Here is a 21,979-nt window from a genome sequence, read left to right on the forward strand (position 1 = left end):
TTAAGAATCAAACCATATAGCATATCCATTCTTAGCCAAAACCCATCTCACAAACTTATCAAAGTCAGTGTTACACTTTCCCTAATGCCCAGCAGAGCTCAAATTCCTAGCGTTATTTAATGTCGGACCATGAAAGCTTTCAAATGATTTGAAACGTTCATTTTATTCACACAAATTTCAGCCATAGATGTACAGTTAATGAATGATTACGGCACCCAGATCATATCTTCTGGAACTCAGTATTAAATAAGTCCTTTGTTGTAAGTTGCGCTTGGAGCTACTATGCCTCATAGCATAGAAGGTAATGTTCCTCCTGCAAGCTGTGCTTCAGAAGACAGCTCCTGTTCTCCAGCTCTTTGGTTTCTATCATTTCTCTACCTGCTCAAGTAATGCAGAGCACAGCATGTTGGAATTATGCAGAAAACTCTGTCAGGACTGGAGTGCTAGGCCCCTTAAGACTGATCAGTCATCAGAACCTCATCTTCTCCAATCTTATGTGCTCCACTACAGCCGTGGCCGAAGAATGAAGTCATCATTGAAGCTCACATTGTTGCCCAGTCACCATCCTTGTAAAGTATTTGGCATTTGACCATGAGAATTCTTAGAAATATAGCCATCCTGCAACTCGCAGGGACCTGGGGTATGTTTCTAAGATGTGGTGTTGATAATCACAGTTGACTTGCACATTGATGTTATGGAACGCTTTCGTGCTGATGAATTCAGCTATGTTATTAAACAACATTCTCAATGCAATGTTGTACAATGTATTGCACCTTGCACCTGGGAGAAGCTAACTATGTTGCCAAAGCCCAGGCCATAACATTAGCTTTGTTGTAGAAAAATGAGCTGAACCAGTGTCAAGTCACAAATTGCAGAGGTAACCTTGATGCACCTGTGGGTCAAGGATTGAGAGGTCATACACAGGTTCCTAGTGGCTCCTTGAAATGAGATAGCTCTCATGAAAACTTAGCACAGTAGTCACTGCGATGGTCACTAGAATAGGATGACTATCCATTCCTTAGTTTTGCAGGTCCCACCCCAGCAGCTGGTGTATGTCTGTGACACCGACCTGGGGCATCTTCAGCCTGCAGTGATGCTGCACCTCTCTCATCTGAGGAAATGGCATTGAAGACAATGGCCCTCCTGTACTTACTATGCATATGGAAGGAGCTTCACCTCAACCTTTCCACCCGGAGACTGGCATCCAGTGTACATTGCTGCTGGTCCTGGGCTTCAGACACATCTACTCCTCTTCCATTTCTCTGTGCCTTCATTGCACTCCAGCAACAATATGTAACTGCATCCCTCAGTCAAACATGCAATGAACATGTTTAGACAGAATAAGAAACAGAACAGGTTCTTCGTAATGTTAGCAGTCAGCATTCACATCACCCATATATGAAGGTTTACAATATTCCTCCATCCAGTGGGACAGGAAGCACTCTGACAAGGAGGAACATGGAATGACACTCCATGGAACTTTGACTTTGGACTTTATTCCCATGCACAATGCACCAGACATGTTGGAGAGTCAGAAAGCAATTGTAAGTGCTGTATGATTACTGAGACCTTGTCCTCCCAGCCTCACATCATCCAAAGAAAGGCACTGCCATATTTCAAGCATGTTGACAAATAGTTACAGTTCAAAGAGAGAGAAAATCAACTCAATGCCCCTCTGCAGCCTCTCAAATCTTGGAATATCTTTGTGCTTTGTGCCCTACAGTTGCTGCTTTTAAGGACACGTATGATTACCTTTGTTTCACATAGATGACCATTTTCAACCTGTAATGGCTAGTGACATGGTCAATATTAACGGGTTTTCAGAAGATTTGTAGCTCAGGTTGAGGTTCTGGATGTGAGTTTGCTCGCTGAGCTGGTAGGTTAGTTTTCAGACGTTTCATCACCATTCAAGGTAACATCATCAGTGAGCCTCCGACGAAGCGCTGGTGTTATGTCCCGCTTTCTATTTATCTGGTTAGGTTTCCTTGGGTTGGTGATGTCATTTCCTGCATTGGTGATGTCATTTCCTGTTCTTTTTCTCAGCGGATGGTAGATTGGTTCCAAATCAATGAGTTTGTTGATGGAGTTCCGGTTGGAATGCTATGCTTCTAGGAATTCTCGTGCGTGTCTCTGTTTGGCTTGTCCTAGGATGGATGTGTTGTCCCAGTCAAAGTGATGTCCTTCCTCATCTGTATGTAAGGATACGAGTGATAGTGGGTCATGTCGTTTTGTGGCTAGTTGATGTTCGTGTATCCTGGTGGCTAGCTTTCTGCCAGTTTGTCCAATGTAGTGTTTGTCACAGTTCTTGCAAGGTATTTTGTAGATGACGGGGATAATGTATCAGAGATAATGCCCTCTCTGATGAAGGGTCTAGGCCCGAAACGTCAGCTTTTGTGCTCCTGAGATGCTGCTTGGCCTGCTGTGTTCATCCAGCCTCACATTTTATTATTTTGTAGATGACGTTTGTTTTCTTTGTTGTCTGTATAGGGTCTTTTAAGTTCATTAGCTGCTGTTTTAGTGCGTTGGTGGGTTTGTGGGCTACCCTGATGCCAAGAGGTCTGAGTAGTCTGGCAGTCATTTCGGAAATGTCTTTGATGTAGGGGAGAGTGGTTATGGTTTCTGAGCCCGTTTTGTCTGTTTGTTTGGGTTTATTGCTGAGGAATCGGCGGACTGTGTTCATAGGGTACCCATTCTTTTTGAATATGCTGTATAGGTGATTTTCCTCTGCTCTGCGTAGTTCCTAAGTGCTGCAGTGTGTGGTGGCTCGTTGGAATAATTATTGGAGCCACATTGATTTGGAGCCAATCTACCATCCCCTGAGAAAAAGAACAGGAAATGACATCATCAATGCCGGAAATGACATCACCAACCCAAGGAAACCTAACCAGATAAATAGAAAGCGGGACATAACACCAGCGCTTCGTCGGAGGCTCACTGATGATGTTACCTAGAATGGTGACGAAACGTCTGAAAACTAACCTTCCAGCTCAGCGAGAAAACTCACATCCAGATGGTCAATATTGTTTGTGGCCAGAATTTGCATTGCATAGTTAAACGCTACAGCTCTCCTGATTAGTCTCTGCCACTAGGCCTACAGCTTAATAATGCCCATCACCATGTTACACAGTCCCGTGGTCAGTGCCACTGTTATGGTGACTGCTGATAAGACCCTGAGCATCAGCGTCCAATGTCTTCTCAGCACCATGAGCTCTTCCACACACCTTTTATGACAAATTTCCCTCTTCATAACTGGCTTCTCACCACTCACCAGCATAAATCTCATTTCACCACCTAACATTTGGTGGCACGGTGGATTAGTGGTGAGCACTGCTGTCTCACAACACCAGGGACCCAGTTTCAATTCCAGCCTCGGGCGAATGTCTGTGTGGAGTTTGTACATTCTCCCTGTGTTTGCGTGGGTTTTCTCCAGATGCTCCAGTTTCCTCCCACAGTCCAAAGATGTGCAGGTTAGGTGGATTGGCCATGCTAAAGTGCCTGTAGTGTCTAGGAATATGTAGGTTTGGTGGATTAGCCATGGGAACGGCAGGGATAGGATATTGTAGGGAGGTGGAATGCTCTTCAGAGAGTTGGTGTGGACTTGTTGTGCTGAATGGCCTGTTTCCAAGCCATTGGAATTCTATGATTCTTTTGGAAAATGGGACTTATTTCCCCCAGCATCAAGAATCTCCTCATTGACCAGCTGACATGATTTTCCCAAATTTTTCGTCATTGCCTATATCATTCAACAGCTTGGAAGATCCCACCCAATGTATCTAGTAATGACAGTGATTATGAACAAGGGTCTTATTGACAATGAGATCCTTGGCTGGGGTTGTTAACCTGGGCCAGTCACAGAACCCTGAGCTGATAAATATAAACAAGAGATTCAGACAGTCTCTTCATTTTAGGGACTGGCCCTGATCTGACTGATCACAGCCTATGTACTGTGTACATATAAATAGAGGGTGACTTAGTGACAGAATAGCTGCCTCCTTGGAGTTATTTCACCTACCATAGCTTTTTTTTCTGGTTCATTAAAGAAAGAGATGATAAACCAGATGTCAAGTTCAGCATCACCTATTTTATCTGGCCAAAGACAAGAGTCAAGACGAAGGACAGTCTTTAAGTGAAGTTGAGTATGTTGAAAAAAAACATAGCTTATCAAGACTTTTAAAATGAAAAGCTTCAACAAAATTTGTCATTTTCCAGCACTACCCAAGTTCTGGGTGCCAAACGACAATGAAATTGGATTCGAGGATAGGATATGCGGACACCTAGCTAAAAAAGAATTTGATGGAGAAACACAAATGGATTGACAGCAGAGTTAATGTTTTGAATCCAACATGAATCTTCTTTGGAATTTTAGATGCAAGTATCTTGCATGCAACAGGACTCAAAGGCATTTGACCTCATGTGTGTTAGCACACAAGGGAACACTTTTGGAGATTTATGGGTTAAGAGACACAATGTGATGCATTGACTGAGGGGACACAGATGTTGAATCCACAATTTGAAGTCCATACCTATTTGAAGTCCATCCTTGGCTGAGCTGGAATTACAATTATAGATTTTTTTTTCGTTCTCAACATGTAGATCATTTGCTGATATTTCAAAAGGAAACTGCTCTTAAAAATGTGTCACACTGTGATCTCAACATTCTGCCAGAATTGCTACATCGGCTATACAAGTGGAAGTGTACGTTTTTAGTGCAGTAAATTTTTCAGGCTAATTTCATTTTTATTTAGAAATAGAGGCAAGAGACTGACCCTGGGCTTCAGCTATGCTTTCCCGCCCACTCTCTGTATCATTGATTGACTGAGATTGACTGGTACTTAATCAATTTTTTTAAAATCCAAGTAATCTGTATTTATAAAATTTAATCGACTCCAGTACTTATATCCTCAAAGAAATGAATAAATTTGACAAATTTTCCACTTATTCTAATCATATTTTGCTTTTCTATGTACATTGTTAACATTTCCCTAATAAATAAAAACCAAAAGAACTGTGGAGGTGGTAAATCAAGAACAAAAACAAAGTTGCTGGAAAAACTCAGCAGGTCTGGCAGCATCTGTGAAGGAGGAAACAGAGTTAACATTTCGGGTCCAGTGACCCTTCCTCAGAACTGATGGTGGCTGGGAAAATGTCATTTTATATGCAGAAAATACAGAGGTGGGTGGGGTAGGGAGTAAAGGATAGGATAGAGCCTAAAGAGAGAGAAAGACAGTTGGACAGACAAAGGAGTTGCTAATGATCAGGCTGGGAGGGTGAGTAGTCGTTATTGGGGACAGTTAGTGACTAACAATAGGGGGTGTGTAGTGGTAGGCTATGTGGTAACAAGGCCTGGTGTGTGGGTTGGGGGGCTGGGACATGGGAGAGTTTAGGCTCTAAAATTATTGAACTCAATATTGAGTCTGAAGGGCTTGTAGGGTCCCCAAGCGGAAAATGAGGTGTTGTTCCTCTGGTTTGCATTGGGCTTCACTGGGACACTGTAGCAAGCCACGGACAGAGATGTTGGCCAGGGAGTGAGGTGGTGCATTGAAGTGGCAGGCGACAGGTAGTTCAGGGTCTTTTTTGCAAGTGGAAAGTAGATGTTCTGCGAAGCGGTCGCCAAGTCTACGCTTCGTTTCCCCAATATAGAGGAGACCACATTGTGAGCAGTGAATGCAGTAGACTAGATTCTCCGAAATGCAGGTGAAGCGTTGCTTCAGCTGAAAGGCATGTTTGGGACCTTGGATACTGGGGAGGGAGGAGGTAAATGGGCAGGTGCTGTAGCTTCACCGGTTACAGGGTAAGGTGCCGTAGGGCTGCGGAGAGGTGTTGGGGGTGATGGAAGTGTGGACCAATGTGTCCTGGAGGGGACAGTCCCTGCGGAAGGTGGACAAGGGAGGGGAGAGGAATATGTGTTGGGTGGTGGCATCTTGCTGGAGGTGGCGGAAATGGTGTCTGATGGTCTTCTGAATGTGGATGCTGGTGGGATGGTAGGTGAGGATAAGGGCAACCCTATCGCTGTTGTGGGAGGGAACAGAAGGGGTGAGGGCAGAAGTGCGGGAAATCAGTCAGACCTGGTTGAGGGCCCTGTCGACAGCGGAGCTGGGGAATCCTCGGTTGAGGAAGAAAATGAACATATCGGAGGCTCCCATGTTGAAGTTGGCCTCATCTGAACATATGCAACGGAGACAGAGGAACTGAGACAATGAGATGGAGTCTATACAGGAAGTGGGATGTGAAGATGTATAGTCCAGGTAGCTGTGGGAGTCAGTGAGTTTGTAATTGATATTAGAAGCCAGTCTATCCACAAAAATGAAAACAGAAATGTCGAGAAAGGGAGGGGAGGAGTCAGAGATAGACCTGGTGAATGTGAGGGCAGGGTGGAAATCAGAGGCAAAATTGATTAAGTTTTCCAATGAGAAAGGTCACCAGACCCAAAACATTAACTCTGTTTTCTACTTCACAGATACTGCCAGACCTGCCGAGCTTTTCCAGCAACTTTGTTTTCGTCCCTAACAAATAATTTCAGCATCTTCCCTGTGACTGATGTTAGGCTAACTGATCTGGAGTTTTCTTGTTTTCTCTCTTCCTCCTTTCTTGAGTAGTTGCATTAAATTTGCTAACTTCCAATCTGAATGGACCATTCGATAATCTAGGAAATGTTGGAAAATATTAGCCTGTGCTTCCATTGTCTCTGCTACAGTTTCTTTTAGAACTTGAAGACATAGATCATAAGATGAGGTTTGGTAAATGATAGTCACTCAAACATTTTCAGTATATTTTCTGTGCTGCAATTAGTTATCTTAATGTTTCAATGCTATCAGCCCATAAGTTTATGTTTTATTTTTAGTAAGTAATCTCCAATTTTCTATTGCAAAAACAGACATGAAATATTTGTTCAATGTCTCTCCCGTTTCTTCAGTCTCCATTATAATTTCTCCAGTCTGTGGCATTTTTATCCACATTGGCTACTCTATTCATTTTTCCATTATAAATGTTGAAGTAGCAACATTTAATGGCAAAAATTGTGGTGTCTGAAAACAGAAGATTTTTAGACTATTATTGCATCTCCTCTGTCATTGTTGATGGTGAATCAATGAGTTTTTTTCAATGCATAGAGGGCGTTCTCGAACACTGTGGGGGGAAAGTTGCGGTCCTTGAAGAACCTGGACATCTGGTATGTGCGGGAGTGGAATGCCTCATCCTGGGAGCAGATGTGGCAGAGGTGGAGGAATTTAGAATAGGGGATGGAATTTTTGCAAGAGGGTGGGTGGGAGGAGGTGTATTCTAGGTAGCTGTGGGAGTTGGTGGGCTTGAAATGGGCATCAGTTACAAGCTGGTTGCCTGAGATGGAGACTGAGAGGTCCAGAGCTCCCTCACCTTCCTGGACCTCTCCCTTGACCGCCATTGACCGCGTCTCCCACATTTCTCGCAACATATCCCTCACACCCCGCCCCGCCACAACCGCCAAAAGAGGATCCCCCTCGTCCTCACACACCACCCCATCAACCTCCGGATACAACGGATCATCCTCCGACACTTCCGCCATCTACAATCCGACCCCACCACCCAAGACATTTTTCCATCCCCACCCTTGTCTGCTTTCCGGAGAGACCACTCTCTCCATGACTCCCTTGTTCGCTCCACACTGCCCTCCAACCCCACCACACCCAGCACCTTCCACTGCAACCACAGGAAGTGCTACACTTGCCCCCACACCTCCTCCCTCACCCCCATCCCAGGCCCCACGATGACTTTCCATATTAAGCAGAGGTTCACCTGCACATCTGCCAATGTGGTATACTGTATCCATTGTACCCGGTTTGGCTTCCTCTACATTGGGGAAACCAAGCGGAGGCTTGGGGACCGCTTTGCAGAACACCTCCGCTTGGTTCGCAATAAACAATTGCACCTCCCAGTCGTGAACCATTTCAACTCCTCCTCCCATTCTTCAGATGACATGTCCATCATGGGCCTCCTGCAGTGCCACAATGATGCCACCCGAAGGTTGCAGGAACAGCAACTCATATTCCGCTCGGGAACCCTGCAGCCCAATGGTATCAATGTGGACTTCACCAGCTTCAAAATCTCCCCTTCCCCCACCGCATCCCAAAACCAGCCCAGTTTGTCCCCTCCCCCCACTGCATCACACAACCAGTCCAGCTCATCCCCCCGCCACTGCATCCCAAAACCAGCCCAGCCTGTCTCTGCCTCCCTAACCTGTTCTTCCCCTCACCCATCCCTTCCTCCCACCCCAAGCCGCACCTCTATTTCCTACCTACTAACCTCATTCCACCTCCTTGACCTGTCCGTCTTCCCTGGACTGACCTATCCCCTCCCTACCTCCCCACCTATACTCTCCTCTCCACCTATCTTCTTTTCCCTCCATCTTCGGTCTGCGTCCACCTCTCTCCCTATTTATTCCAGAACCCTCTCCCCATCCCCATCTCTGATGAAGGGTCTAGGCCCGAAACATCAGCTTTTGTGCTCCTGAGATGCTGCTTAGCCTGCTATGTTCATCTAGCTTCACACTTTATTATCCATGACAAGGAGTAGAGCTGTTTCAGAGATAATAGGAACTGCAGATGCTGGAGAATTTGAGGTAACAAGGTGTAGAGCTGGATGATCACAGCAGGCCAAGCAGCATCAGAGGAGCAGGAAGACTGGCATTTTGGGCCTAGACCCTTCTTCAGAAATGGGGGAGGGGAAGGGGTTTCTGAAATAAATAGGGAGAGAGGGGGAGGTGGATAGAAGATAGAAAGAGGAGAAGATAGGTGGAGAGGAGACAGACAGGTTAAAGGGAGGGGGGATGGAGCCAGTAAAGGTGAGTGTAGGTGGGAAGGTAGGGAGGAGATAGGTCAGTCCAGGGAGGACAGACAGGTCAAGGGGGCGGGATGAGGTTAGTAGGTAGGAGATGGGGGTGGGACTTGAGGTGGGAAGCAGGGATTGGTGGGAGGAAGGACAGGTTAGAGAGGCTGGTTTTGAAATGCGGTTAGCCGAGTGGAGATTTTGAAGCTTGTGATGTCCACATTGATTCCATTGAAATGCAGGGTTCCCGAGCGGACTATGAGTTGCTGTTCCTGCAACCTTCGGGTAGCATCGTTGTGGCACTGTAGGAGGCCCAGAATGGACATGTCATCTGAAAGGTCTAAAGAAAGGTCTAAGCCCGAAACATCAGCCTTCCTGCTCCTCTGATGCTACTTGACCTGCTGTGTTCATCCAGCTCTATACCTTGTTATCTTAGATTCTCCAGCATCTGCAGTTCCTAATATCTCAAGAGAACAGCGTACACCTTTTTGGAATCCAGAATTAACGGCTGGATAGATAAGAAAGAAGTAAGGATGGTTTTCCCACCCAGCTGGATATCAAACAATGGGGGAATGGTGCAGTCAACCATGTTTTGAAGTTTTTTGAGTAAGGCTGTGATTCGGTTCTCTAGTTGTGGGGTCGGAATAGCTGAGCAAAATGGCCGCAGAATGCTTAGAGAAATGATCAATGATGCTCACAACAGACTCTGTAAGTACAAACAGGAAATGTCGCGCTAAAAAACTTTACTCACTAACGCGACAGACCATGAATGGACAGACACAGTACAACGAGCCATAGACATCAGACAATGGCAAACACAGAAAACGAAAAAACTAGACAAACTCACACAAAATAACAATACAGACAGCACAGAAGCATGGATAAAAAACTTATCTGACCGACCATTAACAGACACTGAAAAAGCCGTCTTAGTAAGAGGAGTAAATTACAACTTCCGGGATGCGGAGAAGAAAGATTTCTTAGCAGCGTTAGAAGCAACACTGAAAGACAACAAACTCACAGAAGAAACCCAGCAAACCATCAGACAGACAGTCGCACCAACACTAAGCAGGAAAAAGCAAGAAAACACACTCAATACACAAGTAAGGAAAGCCCTAAAAGGACTCAAAAAAGTTAAAAACATCGTTATCCTACCTGCAGGCAAAGGACGCTTGACAGTCATCTTAAACCGAACAGACTACATTGAGAAAGTGAACGCACTGCTTGCAGATACCGACACTTACCAGCAGGTGGCGATAGACCCAACCCCACAACTAGAGAACCAAATCACAGCCTTACTCAATAAACTTCAAAAATCTGGAGAATTAAACAAGACAGACTTCCAAAAAATGAAACCAGATGGATCCAACACACCACACTTCTACGGACTACCAAAAATTGACAAACCAGGAGCCCCCCTCAGACCCATAGTGTCGCTACCTGGAACACCAACCTACAGATTGGCCAAGCAACTACACCAAAGACTAAAACACCTCGTAGAAGACTCCCACCACTCCATTCGCTCCACCCAAGAATTCCTGAACACCATCAAAGACACCAAGATAGAAGAGGATGAAATAATGGTCTCCTTTGACATAACAGCCCTGTTCAGATCCATCAACATCAACCTGGCCAAAGAAACACTGACGACACTATTAGAAGAACAGAAGACACATACACCAGACACCACCAACCTCATCAGCAAGGACAACATCATCAAGCTAGTGGACCTATGCCTTACCACCCACTTCAATTTCAATAACAAAACCTACAGACAAACCAACGGTACACCCATGGGATCTCCAATATCGGGGTTCTTAGCAGAGGCAGTAATGCAGAGACTTGAACAAACAGCTCTGCCAATCATCCAACCCAAACTTTGGGTCCGTTATGTGGATGACACCTTTGTCATCACTAAACAAAACAAATTAGAGGAAACCTTCAAGACCATCAATAATACCCTTTACTGGCATAACATTCACAAAAGAGGAGGAAAACAACAACAAACTGCCACTCCTAGATGTCACAGTACAGCGAACAGTCAATGGGGAACTTCAAACCAGCGTCTACAGGAAAACAACACATACGGACCAAATACTGAACTACAGGAGCAACCATCCCAACACCCACAAACGAAGCTGCATTAGAACATTATTCCAATGAGCCACCACACACTGCAGCACAGAGGAACTACGCAGAGCAGAGGAAAATCACCTATACAGCATATTCAAAAAGAATGGGTACCCTATGAACACAGTCCGCCGATTCCTCAGCAATAAACCCAAACAAACAGACAAAACGGGCTCAGAAACCATAACCACTCTCCCCTACATCAAAGACATTTCCGAAATGACTGCCAGACTACTCAGACCTCTTGGCATCAGGGTAGCCCACAAACCCACCAACGCACTAAAACAGCAGCTAATGAACTTAAAAGATCCTATACAGACAACAAATAAAATGAACGTCATCTACAAAATACCTTGCAAGAACTGTGACAAACACTGCATTGGACAAACTGGCAGAAAGCTAGCCACCAGGATACATGAACATCAACTAGCCACAAAACGACATGACCCACTATCACTCGTATCCTTACATACAGATGAGGAAGGACACCACTTTGACTGGGACAACACATCCATCCTAGGACAAGCCAAACAGAGACAAGCCAAACAGAGACATGCACGAGAATTCCTAGAAGCATGGCGTTCCAACCGGAACTCCATCAACAAACACATTGATTTGGAGCCAATCTACCATCCGCTGAGAAAAAGAACAGGAAATGACATCACCAACCCAAGGAAACCTAACCAGATAAATAGAAAGCAGGACATAACACCAGCGCTTCGTCGGAGGCTCACTGATGATGTTACCTAGTATGGTGACGAAACATCTGGGAACAAACCTTTAAGATCAGTGAAACAGCTTACATCTGGAACAAAATAAAGACCCACTCTCTTGTGGACCGAGAGGGGGGGAGTGCTGTCTTGGAGGTAAAGGGAAGACGTCGGGTTGGCTGTGCGCCCTTGCAACCAGTGGATCTTAATGCTGGCTTCGGCCTAACGCTGGTTCAGAGGAGCAGCCAACCTGCAACGATGGCTGCGGCAAGTGCTCGTGCCCCAGGTCATAGGGGTCCGGAACACCATCCGTGTTTCCGTTAAGAAGGTGGATGAAGGTGCACCTGTGGACCGCACCTTCTTCGTGAAGAGGGTCCTGTTGGGCTGTTGTGGGTTCGCTGCCGCGGACATTTACTGCCTGCAGGATTTCCCCGGAGGAGGTTTTTACGATGTGACCTTCAGGAGTGCCAAGCTTTGCAAGCGCTTCCTGGAGTTTTCAAGGAGAAAGGAGGTGAGGGCTCCCTCTCTGTATTGACCGCTGTCCCGCTGTTTGTGATGCCAGCGCAGAGGAACCGTATGGTGACTGTACACATGTACAACCCGCATGTGCCAGCAGTTGATGTCCTGACCTTCCTCGGAAGGCACGTGAAGGTGGAAGGGGACCTAACTGACATCATGGACCCCTTTGGCATCTGGACGAGTAAGAGGCAGGTCAAGGTGACGCTGAGGATGGGCGCGGACGGCAATGTCGTACACCCACCGTCCAGCTTCGCGATCAGCGGGAGCAAGGGCTACCTGACCTATGCAGGGCAACCTAAAATCTGCCATGCCTGTGGTAGGTCAGGTCACGTGGCGGCCGACTGCAAAGCCACCATCTGCAGGAACTGCAGGGAGGAGGGACACCTTGCAAAGGATTGCCCACAAGAGAAAAGCTGCAACCTTTGCGGGGAAGCGGGCCACCTCTATAGGGCATGCCCGCAGCGGGGGACTACCTACGCCCAGGTCGCTGGCAGGGGCAATGCGGGGCCAGCCCCCCCGGAGGAGAGGAAGGCACCAGGGCCCAGCAAGGACCCCACTAATGTGCAGGAGGGCCAGGTCGTGCAGGAGGGCCCAGGCCCGCAGAATGGGCCCAGCCCCGCAGAATGGGCCCGAGGCCAACAAAGCACCCCTGCAGGCTCCGCTCCCCCCAGAAAACCCGGAGTCGATGGAGGCGGCGACAGGCGACCCAGGGGAGTGGACAACGGTCCGGAAAGCGAGGAGGAAGGTGCGTCGATGGGCCCAGGAACCGCAACCATCAGGCGGGAAGAGGCAGCTACAGGGGGGCTATAAGAGCTCCTCTGACGAGGGGGATTCAGAGAGGGCCCACCCGAAGCAGAAGTTAAAGATCTCGAGGGAGAAGGAAAGCAGCACTCCGCTTCCAGGTGACGGGAGGCGTCCTGAGGCTCCCTCCGACACCCAGTCAAGTGCTGCTGGGGCACTGGAGGGCCCCCCGGAACTTCCAGGCAGGAAGGAGGAAAACAGCACGTCCCCAGCCTGACCCGGAGCCGGACCCTCCTGCCTCCGCACCCCTGACGGGGGGATGCCACCCGGAAGGCAGCACGGACGGTTTCCTGAGCCCGGAGAGCGTCCAGCAGTTAGCCCGGGCAATGGGCATGAAGGGACAGATGGAGGGGCTGGACCTTAGACTTGGGGAGGGTACTGCTGTCACTGCCCACAATGGGGGTATGAGTTGCGAGCATTAACGTGCGCAGTGTCAGGTCCACCGCAAGATGTGAATCCACGTTGGCCTACCTGACCACCATCGAGGCGGACCTCCTGTTTCTGCAGGAGTGCGGGATACCGCACCTCGGCAGGTACGGGAAATGGTCCGGCGCCAGGACCTGTGGGCCTTCGATCTGGTCGGGGCGGTAACAACTGTCGCTCCTCGGGCCTGGCTATTCTGCTGAGGGGGCGCGACTTCACCATCTCTCAAGTTCAGGAGGTGGTCGGGGAGACGCCTCCTAGTGGCTGACGTCACCTACAGGAACGCTCCCCTGAGGCTGATCAACGTGTACGCCCCAGCGGTACGGAGTGAGCGGTTGGTCGTCCTGCAGCAGCTTCCACCCCTGCTGGCTACGTCCAGGCCGGTCATCCTAGGCGGAGACTTCAACTGCATCATCGATGCAGATGGAAGATCCGGCGTGGGGACAGCAGGTGGGGGGAGTCAACTGGACGTCACGTTCAGATTCCTGATGGGCATGGTGAAGGACGCCAAGCTGCTCGACGTCTTCAGCACCCCTGCAGACGGAGCGCAGCGGAGGTACACCTGGTCGCGGCCAGACGGGTCTATCCGCTCAAGGATATATGGAATGGTCTGCCCCAGAAGGCAGTGGAGGCCAAGTCTCTGGATACTTTCAAGAAAGTGATGGATAGAGCTCTTAAAGATAGTGGAATCAAGGGTTATGGGGATAACTCAGGAACAGGATACTGATTGTGGATGATCAGCCATGATCATAATGAATGGTGGTGTTGGCCTCGAAGGGCAGAATGGCCTACTCCTGCACCTATTGTCAATTGTCTATTTTACTCCAATCTACCTTGAAAATGCTTTTTAAAATAATTAAAGTGAGTTACTAATAGAAAGCATGACTAATATGTGTTTATTGTGATCAACCCATTTCAGCAAATCAAACCGAGTTAGCAGTCTTAAATATTACAAGAACATTCCAAAAAAAAAATTAAAACACCACCCAAGCCTGGGAGTTTCAGTTTGGAATTACTGACTGCATCCAAACTGAAACTCCACCCTTATGTGTTGAAGAATCTAGAGTAGTATTACTTGGCCATGCTGATACATTAATAAGAAAGGGCCTGTTTTGACATTTTTCCCTGTTTATTATAAGAGTATTGCAACAATGTATGCATTGGCAAAATGTAACACATTTAGTATACACTTAATTTTCTATTTTTGGCAAACATTGTGGGAGATGAATTGTCATAAAAAGACGGTACAGCAATATAGTCATGTTATTTTTCTCCTTTTAATCTTTCAAAGACTTTACTTGAGAATGACTTTATACATAAATCCATTTAAATACTATAGTGTGTATCAGAATAGGTAGCTTCTGGTAATGACCACAATTTGTTCATCTGCAACTCTACTGTTTCAGAGTTATCAGGATTATCATCACCAAGTCGCAGCAATCAGTTGTTGTAAGCAGAGTAACTTGCATCAAGTGCTCAGGGTTTCCTCCAATTTTTAATCAAAGTTATAAGCAGTACATCAGGATATATCTTGCTCACTGCTCAGAGATTATCTTCCAATGATGAAACTTCCTATGTACATTCCACCATACCCTACTTGCTAAAGTGAGCAAAGTTATGAACTGTAGCCGCTTAGTATTTGGACGCAAGCTTAAGTGTGAATTTGAATCATTTTATTTCAAAGATACATACCTTGAACATTTGCACTTCTTGAGTTCACCTGCACTGGAAGATCAGAGTTTCTTGACACCTTTAGTTGAGAATGAAGTACTGCTGACTGACCAGGGGTAGAAAGTTGCATCAGATCTGGTTCTGTAGAATCACAAGTTTGAGTGTTCATAAAACTATTGCCACATTTTTTTACAAAGTTTGCCTTCTTTTTCATAACCTTGTTTTTATTTCTTCTTGGCCTATTACTTGGAAAAGGAAATCTTCTTTCAATTGTCTTGCACTCTAAGGGTTCATTGTCACTGCTACTGGTGCTGCTCAGTGCATTATGTTTCACGGTAGATGTTCCAGCTATTGACCTAGAATATATAGGGTGCTGAGAAATTTGAACTATTGTATTCATTTCTTCTATTGCACTTGGAGCATCACTCGCATAGTCGGCATCATCTGACAAGTCTAAGTTTTCATCAGTCTGACCAGAATTTTGTAGAATTTCTGTCATGGGTTGTCGGTGGTACTGAGATTTTGGACCAACGTCTTCATTGCTAGTAGTGTTTGTTTCAGCATTTGATGCACCACAACATAGACCATCATTCTTTAAAACAAAGCCCATACTATGTTCATTGTTTGCAAGTGGTATTAATCCCACAGTTTCAAAGCTGACTATATCATGATCTTTTATTTGCTGGTTTCCAAAACTTGCACTCTGGCACAGTAGGCCATCAGTAGCAACTTGAATTATTCTGTCATTTATCTTCTTAAAGCCTATGCTTGGACTTATTCTCTCAAGCAATTTTCTGGAATCTGTGGCACCGGCTACATCTTCATTTTGGTCTTTCTCTGCCTGCAGTTGGCCCATTTTAGTTGCCTGGTCTGTACTCTCTGTTCTCTTTATACTTAGGTGTTCCAGAAGAGAAATGTTATTGAAGCATGGCTGTTCATTTGAAGATTCCTGTAGTTGGTTCATCTTAATCTGTCCGACTTGTTGGCGTTGGTTCTGTCTCTCCATGCTTCCATGAGAAAAAATATTTGGCCAATTCTTCAATTGTGGATCAACTCCAATCAAGTACTGACTTTCTGGAACATTTAAGTTTAAACTTCCTTTAGTAATTCTTCCTTGGAATTCCTCTGGAGTGGTTATATCCACTTTATCACTGTCCTGTTGACATCCACCCTTCCTTCCATCAGAGTATTTATGGAGTGAGTCAACCTTGATTTGTGGCTCTGCTACATTTATGTCACTTTGAATACCCTCATCTGTACTATTCTTGATTTCGTCCAGTTTTTCTTTCAGCGTGTGATCCTTTATCTTGGTGTCTTCTAGGGAATTGTTAATGGAGACAGACTTCTTTGCTTTTGGTTCCATAAGGATTGAACTATCAATTTGTATTTTTGAAGTTAATTGTTTTTTATTTTCAAGCTTTTCATTCTCGTTGAGCAAGGGTAAGGAAAATTGATGTTGACTGCTAAAACTAACTTTTCTAGGAAACTGTTTGGTGGATTTGCAAACTGGACTCCTGTTTTCTTCTTTGACCATATTTTCTTTGCTCTTTTCAAATCGTGCAATGCCTTCTCCACGCTTCAGGAAAGTCTTCTTTGGAGCCACCTTCATTTCACTGATATCCTGAAGAACAATTGAAGAGATTTATTTTTGCATCAGATTCTAAGAAATGCTATGGTGCTGTTACAACACAAACTAGGACAAATCTACATCCCTAACAATAGATTTGCAACAGTGTGAAATTAAAATATTCAATGATCCTCAAAATTTCCTTATTGTGCCTAACTAGACTTTAAAAATAACAGATCTAGAACACCAAAATCAAATCACTCTAAAACAAAAATCAGCAATATATTCTTAATAACATAAATTACTACAATATAGATGAACAAGGTAATCTAATTAATATCTACGATTTCCAAGCCTCTTTATAAGCCCCATTTGCACAAAGATGGATTGACTCTGTTAAAAAATAAATTAGAAAAAGAAAATAAAAGAATTGTAATTTGATAGTTTTATAAATGTTTCAATGATACACATTAGGCCTTTATGAAATCCCTTTATTACAGGCATGTAGGACTGTATACCTTACGTCCTTACAGACTGGTGAATTCTGGAGACATCAGTCAATGCAATCAACATCTGTAGACCTCTTGAGATATTTTATTTATTTCTTACAGACTGGAGTCCCTTTCTCAGGACTTCTAACAAGTCTGGTGTGAGGGGATAGAGAGCAAAACCAAAAAAATGTTTTCCAGTTTGGTAGCTTCTAAAGCAAAGCTACTTCTTGCCCCCCAAAAATTGAGTATTGTTGTAAAAAAGACATATACCACTAAAGCTTTTCATCTTATATTTATCTGGATAGAATTGCAAAAATACCAAATTTGAAAGGGAACAACAATTTATATTCTCTGAAAAAAGAGTGCTAATTTGTTGGCAAGTAGACAAAACATTTTGACAACGTCTCTTTTTTTCAACAGTGTTCTCTCTAATCTTCTTCTGATTCTGTAACTTTTCTGTGCTATTCCTGTATTGAAATCTTTGGTATGAGGTCAGATCTTTGGAACGATCTTTCATTGTTGTGACATTATTCATCACTAGAAATAGATAACTACCTGAAAGTATCTTCTTTCAAACCTTTTAGCCAGTTTTACACCACATCTAAATTTTGATTACTATTTCTCAGATTATTTGTAAAGTAAGTCCTTTATCTCCTTTGGTATTTACAGTTTCTCAGATATTTAAGAAGACTTGATATTATTTGAGGTAAATGTTACAGATTTTGAATATCCCTGAATGTTGTCTCAGAATGGTGCTTGTTGCCTTTGTAACAAGAATATTAAGTAATATTTTAATTCTCAGGTCCATTTCACATCGTCTCCTATTTTAAACCCCCTTACGCAATTAAGTTTTATTAAAGGAAGCAGGAAGGTGATACTTCCCAGTACTGAATATACAGGAATTCACCAGAGGGCCTGTAAACTAAGGTGATTATCATTTATCCAAGCATATATGCTTCTGAGACATGTTGGGCAAAATTTTAATTGACAAAAAATGGTGGATGGGGAGTCAACATTGAAACCTTTCAATTCAGACTGCTGATCTAAGTTTGAGCAGGTAGCCAAATGACTTCAAGGAGGTTGATTAGTACTTTAAACTTGATAATTCTTCATTGCCATTCAATATTTCTGATGTGCTACTATCAGCAGGGATTCTCAAGCACAAGAGAACCCAACAGTTACATTAAGATAAACACTCTGCTAAAACCAAAAAATTAGTGTTTTCACACTTGTTCACCAACTTCCTGATTCTATCGTGCCTACCTGAGAAACTCCCTTAACGACCATGCCATGAACACTCTGTCCTTCTCCACAAGGTGTACAATCTCATCCTCTCCACAATCTGATTTAACACTCCACCCCACATCACCTGGCCATCTCACTAACATAGATTATAAAATATGTTCAGCTCTGCACTAGGTATGTGATTCCGAAGCTTAGACTTCCAGTCTATCCTCCAAAAGGTCTCTGGTAACCTCTATCCCAGTTTTGCACCCAAGCCAGTAACTTGCACACTTAACTCACCTACTGAGGAGTCCTTTCCGTCACTCCATCCATGATTTTGACAGCGCCCTCACTTGACCCTCTCCCCTGCATTTAAGATGGTCACACTCCCTCCCCTGCCCACTAGGGAGAACTTGCCCACATAGTTGACCTTTGTCAAAAAGCTCCATGCTCAACTGAAAGCCAGTGCAGTGAATTGGGGTTTATGAGAATAAAGGTGATCCTGAGGTTATTTCACTGGGTGGGTGCTGAAAGGATGTTTCCCATCCTAGGGGTATATTAAACTCAAGACACTGTTTAAAAATTAGGGTTTTCTATTTAAGTCTGGGATGAACTTTTCCCCCCAGAGAATCGTTATTCTGATTAATTGTCTTCATCAGAGAACCAAGGAGGTTGGGTCATTGAATAAGGCTGAGTTAGATAGACTTTTAATTGACAAAGGATTCAAGAGTTATGGAGGTCAGACAGGCGGAGTTGGGACCACAATTAGATTGGCCATGATCTTATCGAATGGCAGAACAGGCCTGAGTAAGGGGAGAAACCTTACTTACAGAATCCCATGGTTTTTGGTCAGCCTGTGCTCCTGACTAGTCAAGCAATTAAAAGTTAGGCCTAAATGAATAGCAATATTCTCACCATATACAAGTGTGAATATTGGTTGGCAATCTGTGATAAAATAACAAATTATTTACCATCATGGATAATTCTGGTGAGTGAGGAATGGGTGTTGCATTACACCCTTCTTGTAGCAGGCTTAAGACCATAAGACCTTAAGACATAGGAGTGGAAGTAAGGCCATTCGGCCCATCAAATCCACTCTGCCATTTAATCTAAGCTGACGGGCATTTCAACTCCACTTACCTGCACTCTCCCCGTAGCCCTTGATTCCTTACAAGATCAAGAATTTATCAATCTCTGCCTTGAAGACATTTAATGTCCCAGCCTCCAATGCGCTCCGTGGCAATGAATTCCACAGGCCCACAACTCTCTGGCTGAAGAAATGTCTCCTCATTTCCGTTCTAAATTGACCCCTTCTAATTCTAAGGCTGTGCCCATGGGTCCTAGTCTCCCCGCCTATTGGAAAGAACTTCCCAGCATCCTCCCTTTCTAAGCCATGCATTATTGTGTAAGTATCTATTAGATCTCTCCTCAACCTTCGAAACTCTAATGGATACAATCCCAGGATCCTCAGCCGTTCATAGTATGTTAGGCCTGCCATTCATCCATGTGAATCTCCGCTAGACATGCTCCAGTGCCAGTATGTCTTTGCTGAGGTGTGGGGCCCAAAATTGGACACAGTATTCTAAATGGGGTCTAACTAGAGCTTCATAAAGTCTCAAAAGCACATTGCTGCTTTTATATTCTAACCCTCTTGAGATAAATGACAACATTACATTCGCTTTCTTAATCACGGACTTAACCTGCAAGTTAACCTTTAGAGAATCCTGGACTAGCACTCCAAAATCTCTTTATACTTCGGTTTTATGAATATTTTCACCATTTATAACATAGTCCATGCTTATATGTCGTCTGCAAGGTGTTAGAAAGGATTCTGAGGGATAGGATTTAAGACCATCTGGAAGAGCATGGCTTGATTAAATGCAGTCAACACGGCTTTGTGAGGGGCAGGTCATGCCTCACAAACCTTATTGAGTTTTTTGAGGATGTGACTAGAAAAGTTGATGAGGGTCGAGCTGTGGATGTGGTGTATATGGACTTCAGCAAGGCATTTGATAAGGTTCCCCATGGTAGGCTCATTCAGAAGGTCAGGAGGAATAGGATACAGGGGAACTTAGCTGTCTGGATACAGAATTGGCTGACCAACAGAAGACAGCGAGTGGTAGTAGAAGGAAAATATTCTGCCTGGAAGTCAGTGGTGAGTGGTGTTCCACAGGGCTCTGTCCTTGGGCCTCTACTGTTTGTAATTTTTATTAATGACTTGGATGAGGGGATTGAAGGATGGGTCAGCAAGTTTGCAGATGACACGAAGGTTGGAGGTGTCGTTGACAGTATAGAGGGCAGTTGTAGGCTGCAGCGGGACATTGACAGGATGCAGAGATGGGCTGAGAGGTGGAAGATGGAGTTCAACCTGGATAAATGCGAGGTGATGCATTTTGGAAGGTCGAATTTGAAAGCTGAGTACAGGATTAAGGATAGGATTCTTGGCAGTGTGGAGGAACAGAGGGATCTTGGTGTACAGATACATAGATCCCTTAAAATGGCCACCCAAGTGGACAGGGTTGTTAAGAATGCATATGGTGTTTTGGCTTTCATTAACAGGGGGATTGAGTTTAAGAGTCGTGAGATCTTGTTGCAGCTCTATAAAACTTTGGTTAGACCGCACTTGGAATACTGCGTCCAGTTGTGGTCGCCCTATTATAGGAAAGATGTGGATGCTTTGGAGAGGGTTCAGAGGAGGTTTACCAGGATGCTGCCTGGACTGGAGGGCTTATCTTATGAAGAGAGGTTGACTGAGCTCGGACTCTTTTCATTGGAGAAAAGGAGGAGGAGAGGGGACCTAATTGAGGTATACAAGATAATGAGAGGCATAGATAGAGTTGATAGCCAGAGACTATTTCCCAGGGCAGAAAAGGCTAACACAAGGGGTCATAGTTTTAAGCTGGTTGGAGGAAAGTATAGAGGGGATGTCAGAGGCGGGTTCTTTACACAGAGAGTTGTGAGAGGATGGAATGCGTTGCCAGCAGCAGTTGTGGAAGCAAGGTCATTGGGGACATTTAAGAGACTGCTGGACACGCATATGGTCACAGAAATTTGAGGGTGCGTACATGAGGATCAATGGTTGGCACAACATTGTGGGCTGAAGGGCCTGTTCTGTGCTGTACTGTTCTATGTTCTATATTCTTTTTTCCAAAGTGCAAGACCTCACATTTGCTCACATTGAATTTCATCAGCCATTTCCTGGACTGCTCTCCTAAACTGTCTAAATCTTTCTGCAGCCTCCCCACCTCCTCAGTATTACCTGCCTGTCCACCTATCTTCGTATCATCAGCAAACTTCGCCAGAATGCCTCCAGTCCCTTCATGCAGATCGTTAATATATAAAGTGAACAGCTGCAGCCCCAACACTGAACACTGCGGGACAACACTTGTCACCAGATGCCATTCTGAAAAGGAGCCTTTTGTCCCAACTCTCTGCCTTCTGTCAGACAGCCAATCCTCAATCCATGCCAGTAGCTCACCTCGAACACCATGGGCCCTCACCTTACTCAGCAGTGTCCTGTGAGGCACCTTATCAAAGGCCTTTTGGAAGTCTAGATAGATAACATCCACTGGGTTTCCCTGGTCTAACCTACATGTTACTCTTCAAAGAATTCTAACAGGTTTGTCAGGCATGACCTCTCCTTA

General features: G+C 44.9%; 1 protein-coding gene across 1 annotated transcript in view; it reads right to left on the reverse strand.

The window, feature by feature from the left end:
• si:ch211-140l13.3 (centromere protein J) overlaps positions 1-21,979 on the reverse strand; it is a 169,064-nt gene that overhangs the window by 76,447 nt on the left and 70,638 nt on the right. Inside the window, exon 7 of the mRNA XM_059648436.1 lies at positions 15,075-16,674. Coding sequence (XP_059504419.1) covers positions 15,075-16,674 — 1,600 coding nt within the window. The remainder of the gene's footprint in view (positions 1-15,074; positions 16,675-21,979) is intronic.

Source organism: Stegostoma tigrinum, chromosome 9 (genome assembly GCF_030684315.1).
Source record: "Stegostoma tigrinum isolate sSteTig4 chromosome 9, sSteTig4.hap1, whole genome shotgun sequence".
In the NCBI taxonomy this organism is placed as follows: domain Eukaryota; kingdom Metazoa; phylum Chordata; class Chondrichthyes; order Orectolobiformes; family Stegostomatidae; genus Stegostoma; species Stegostoma tigrinum.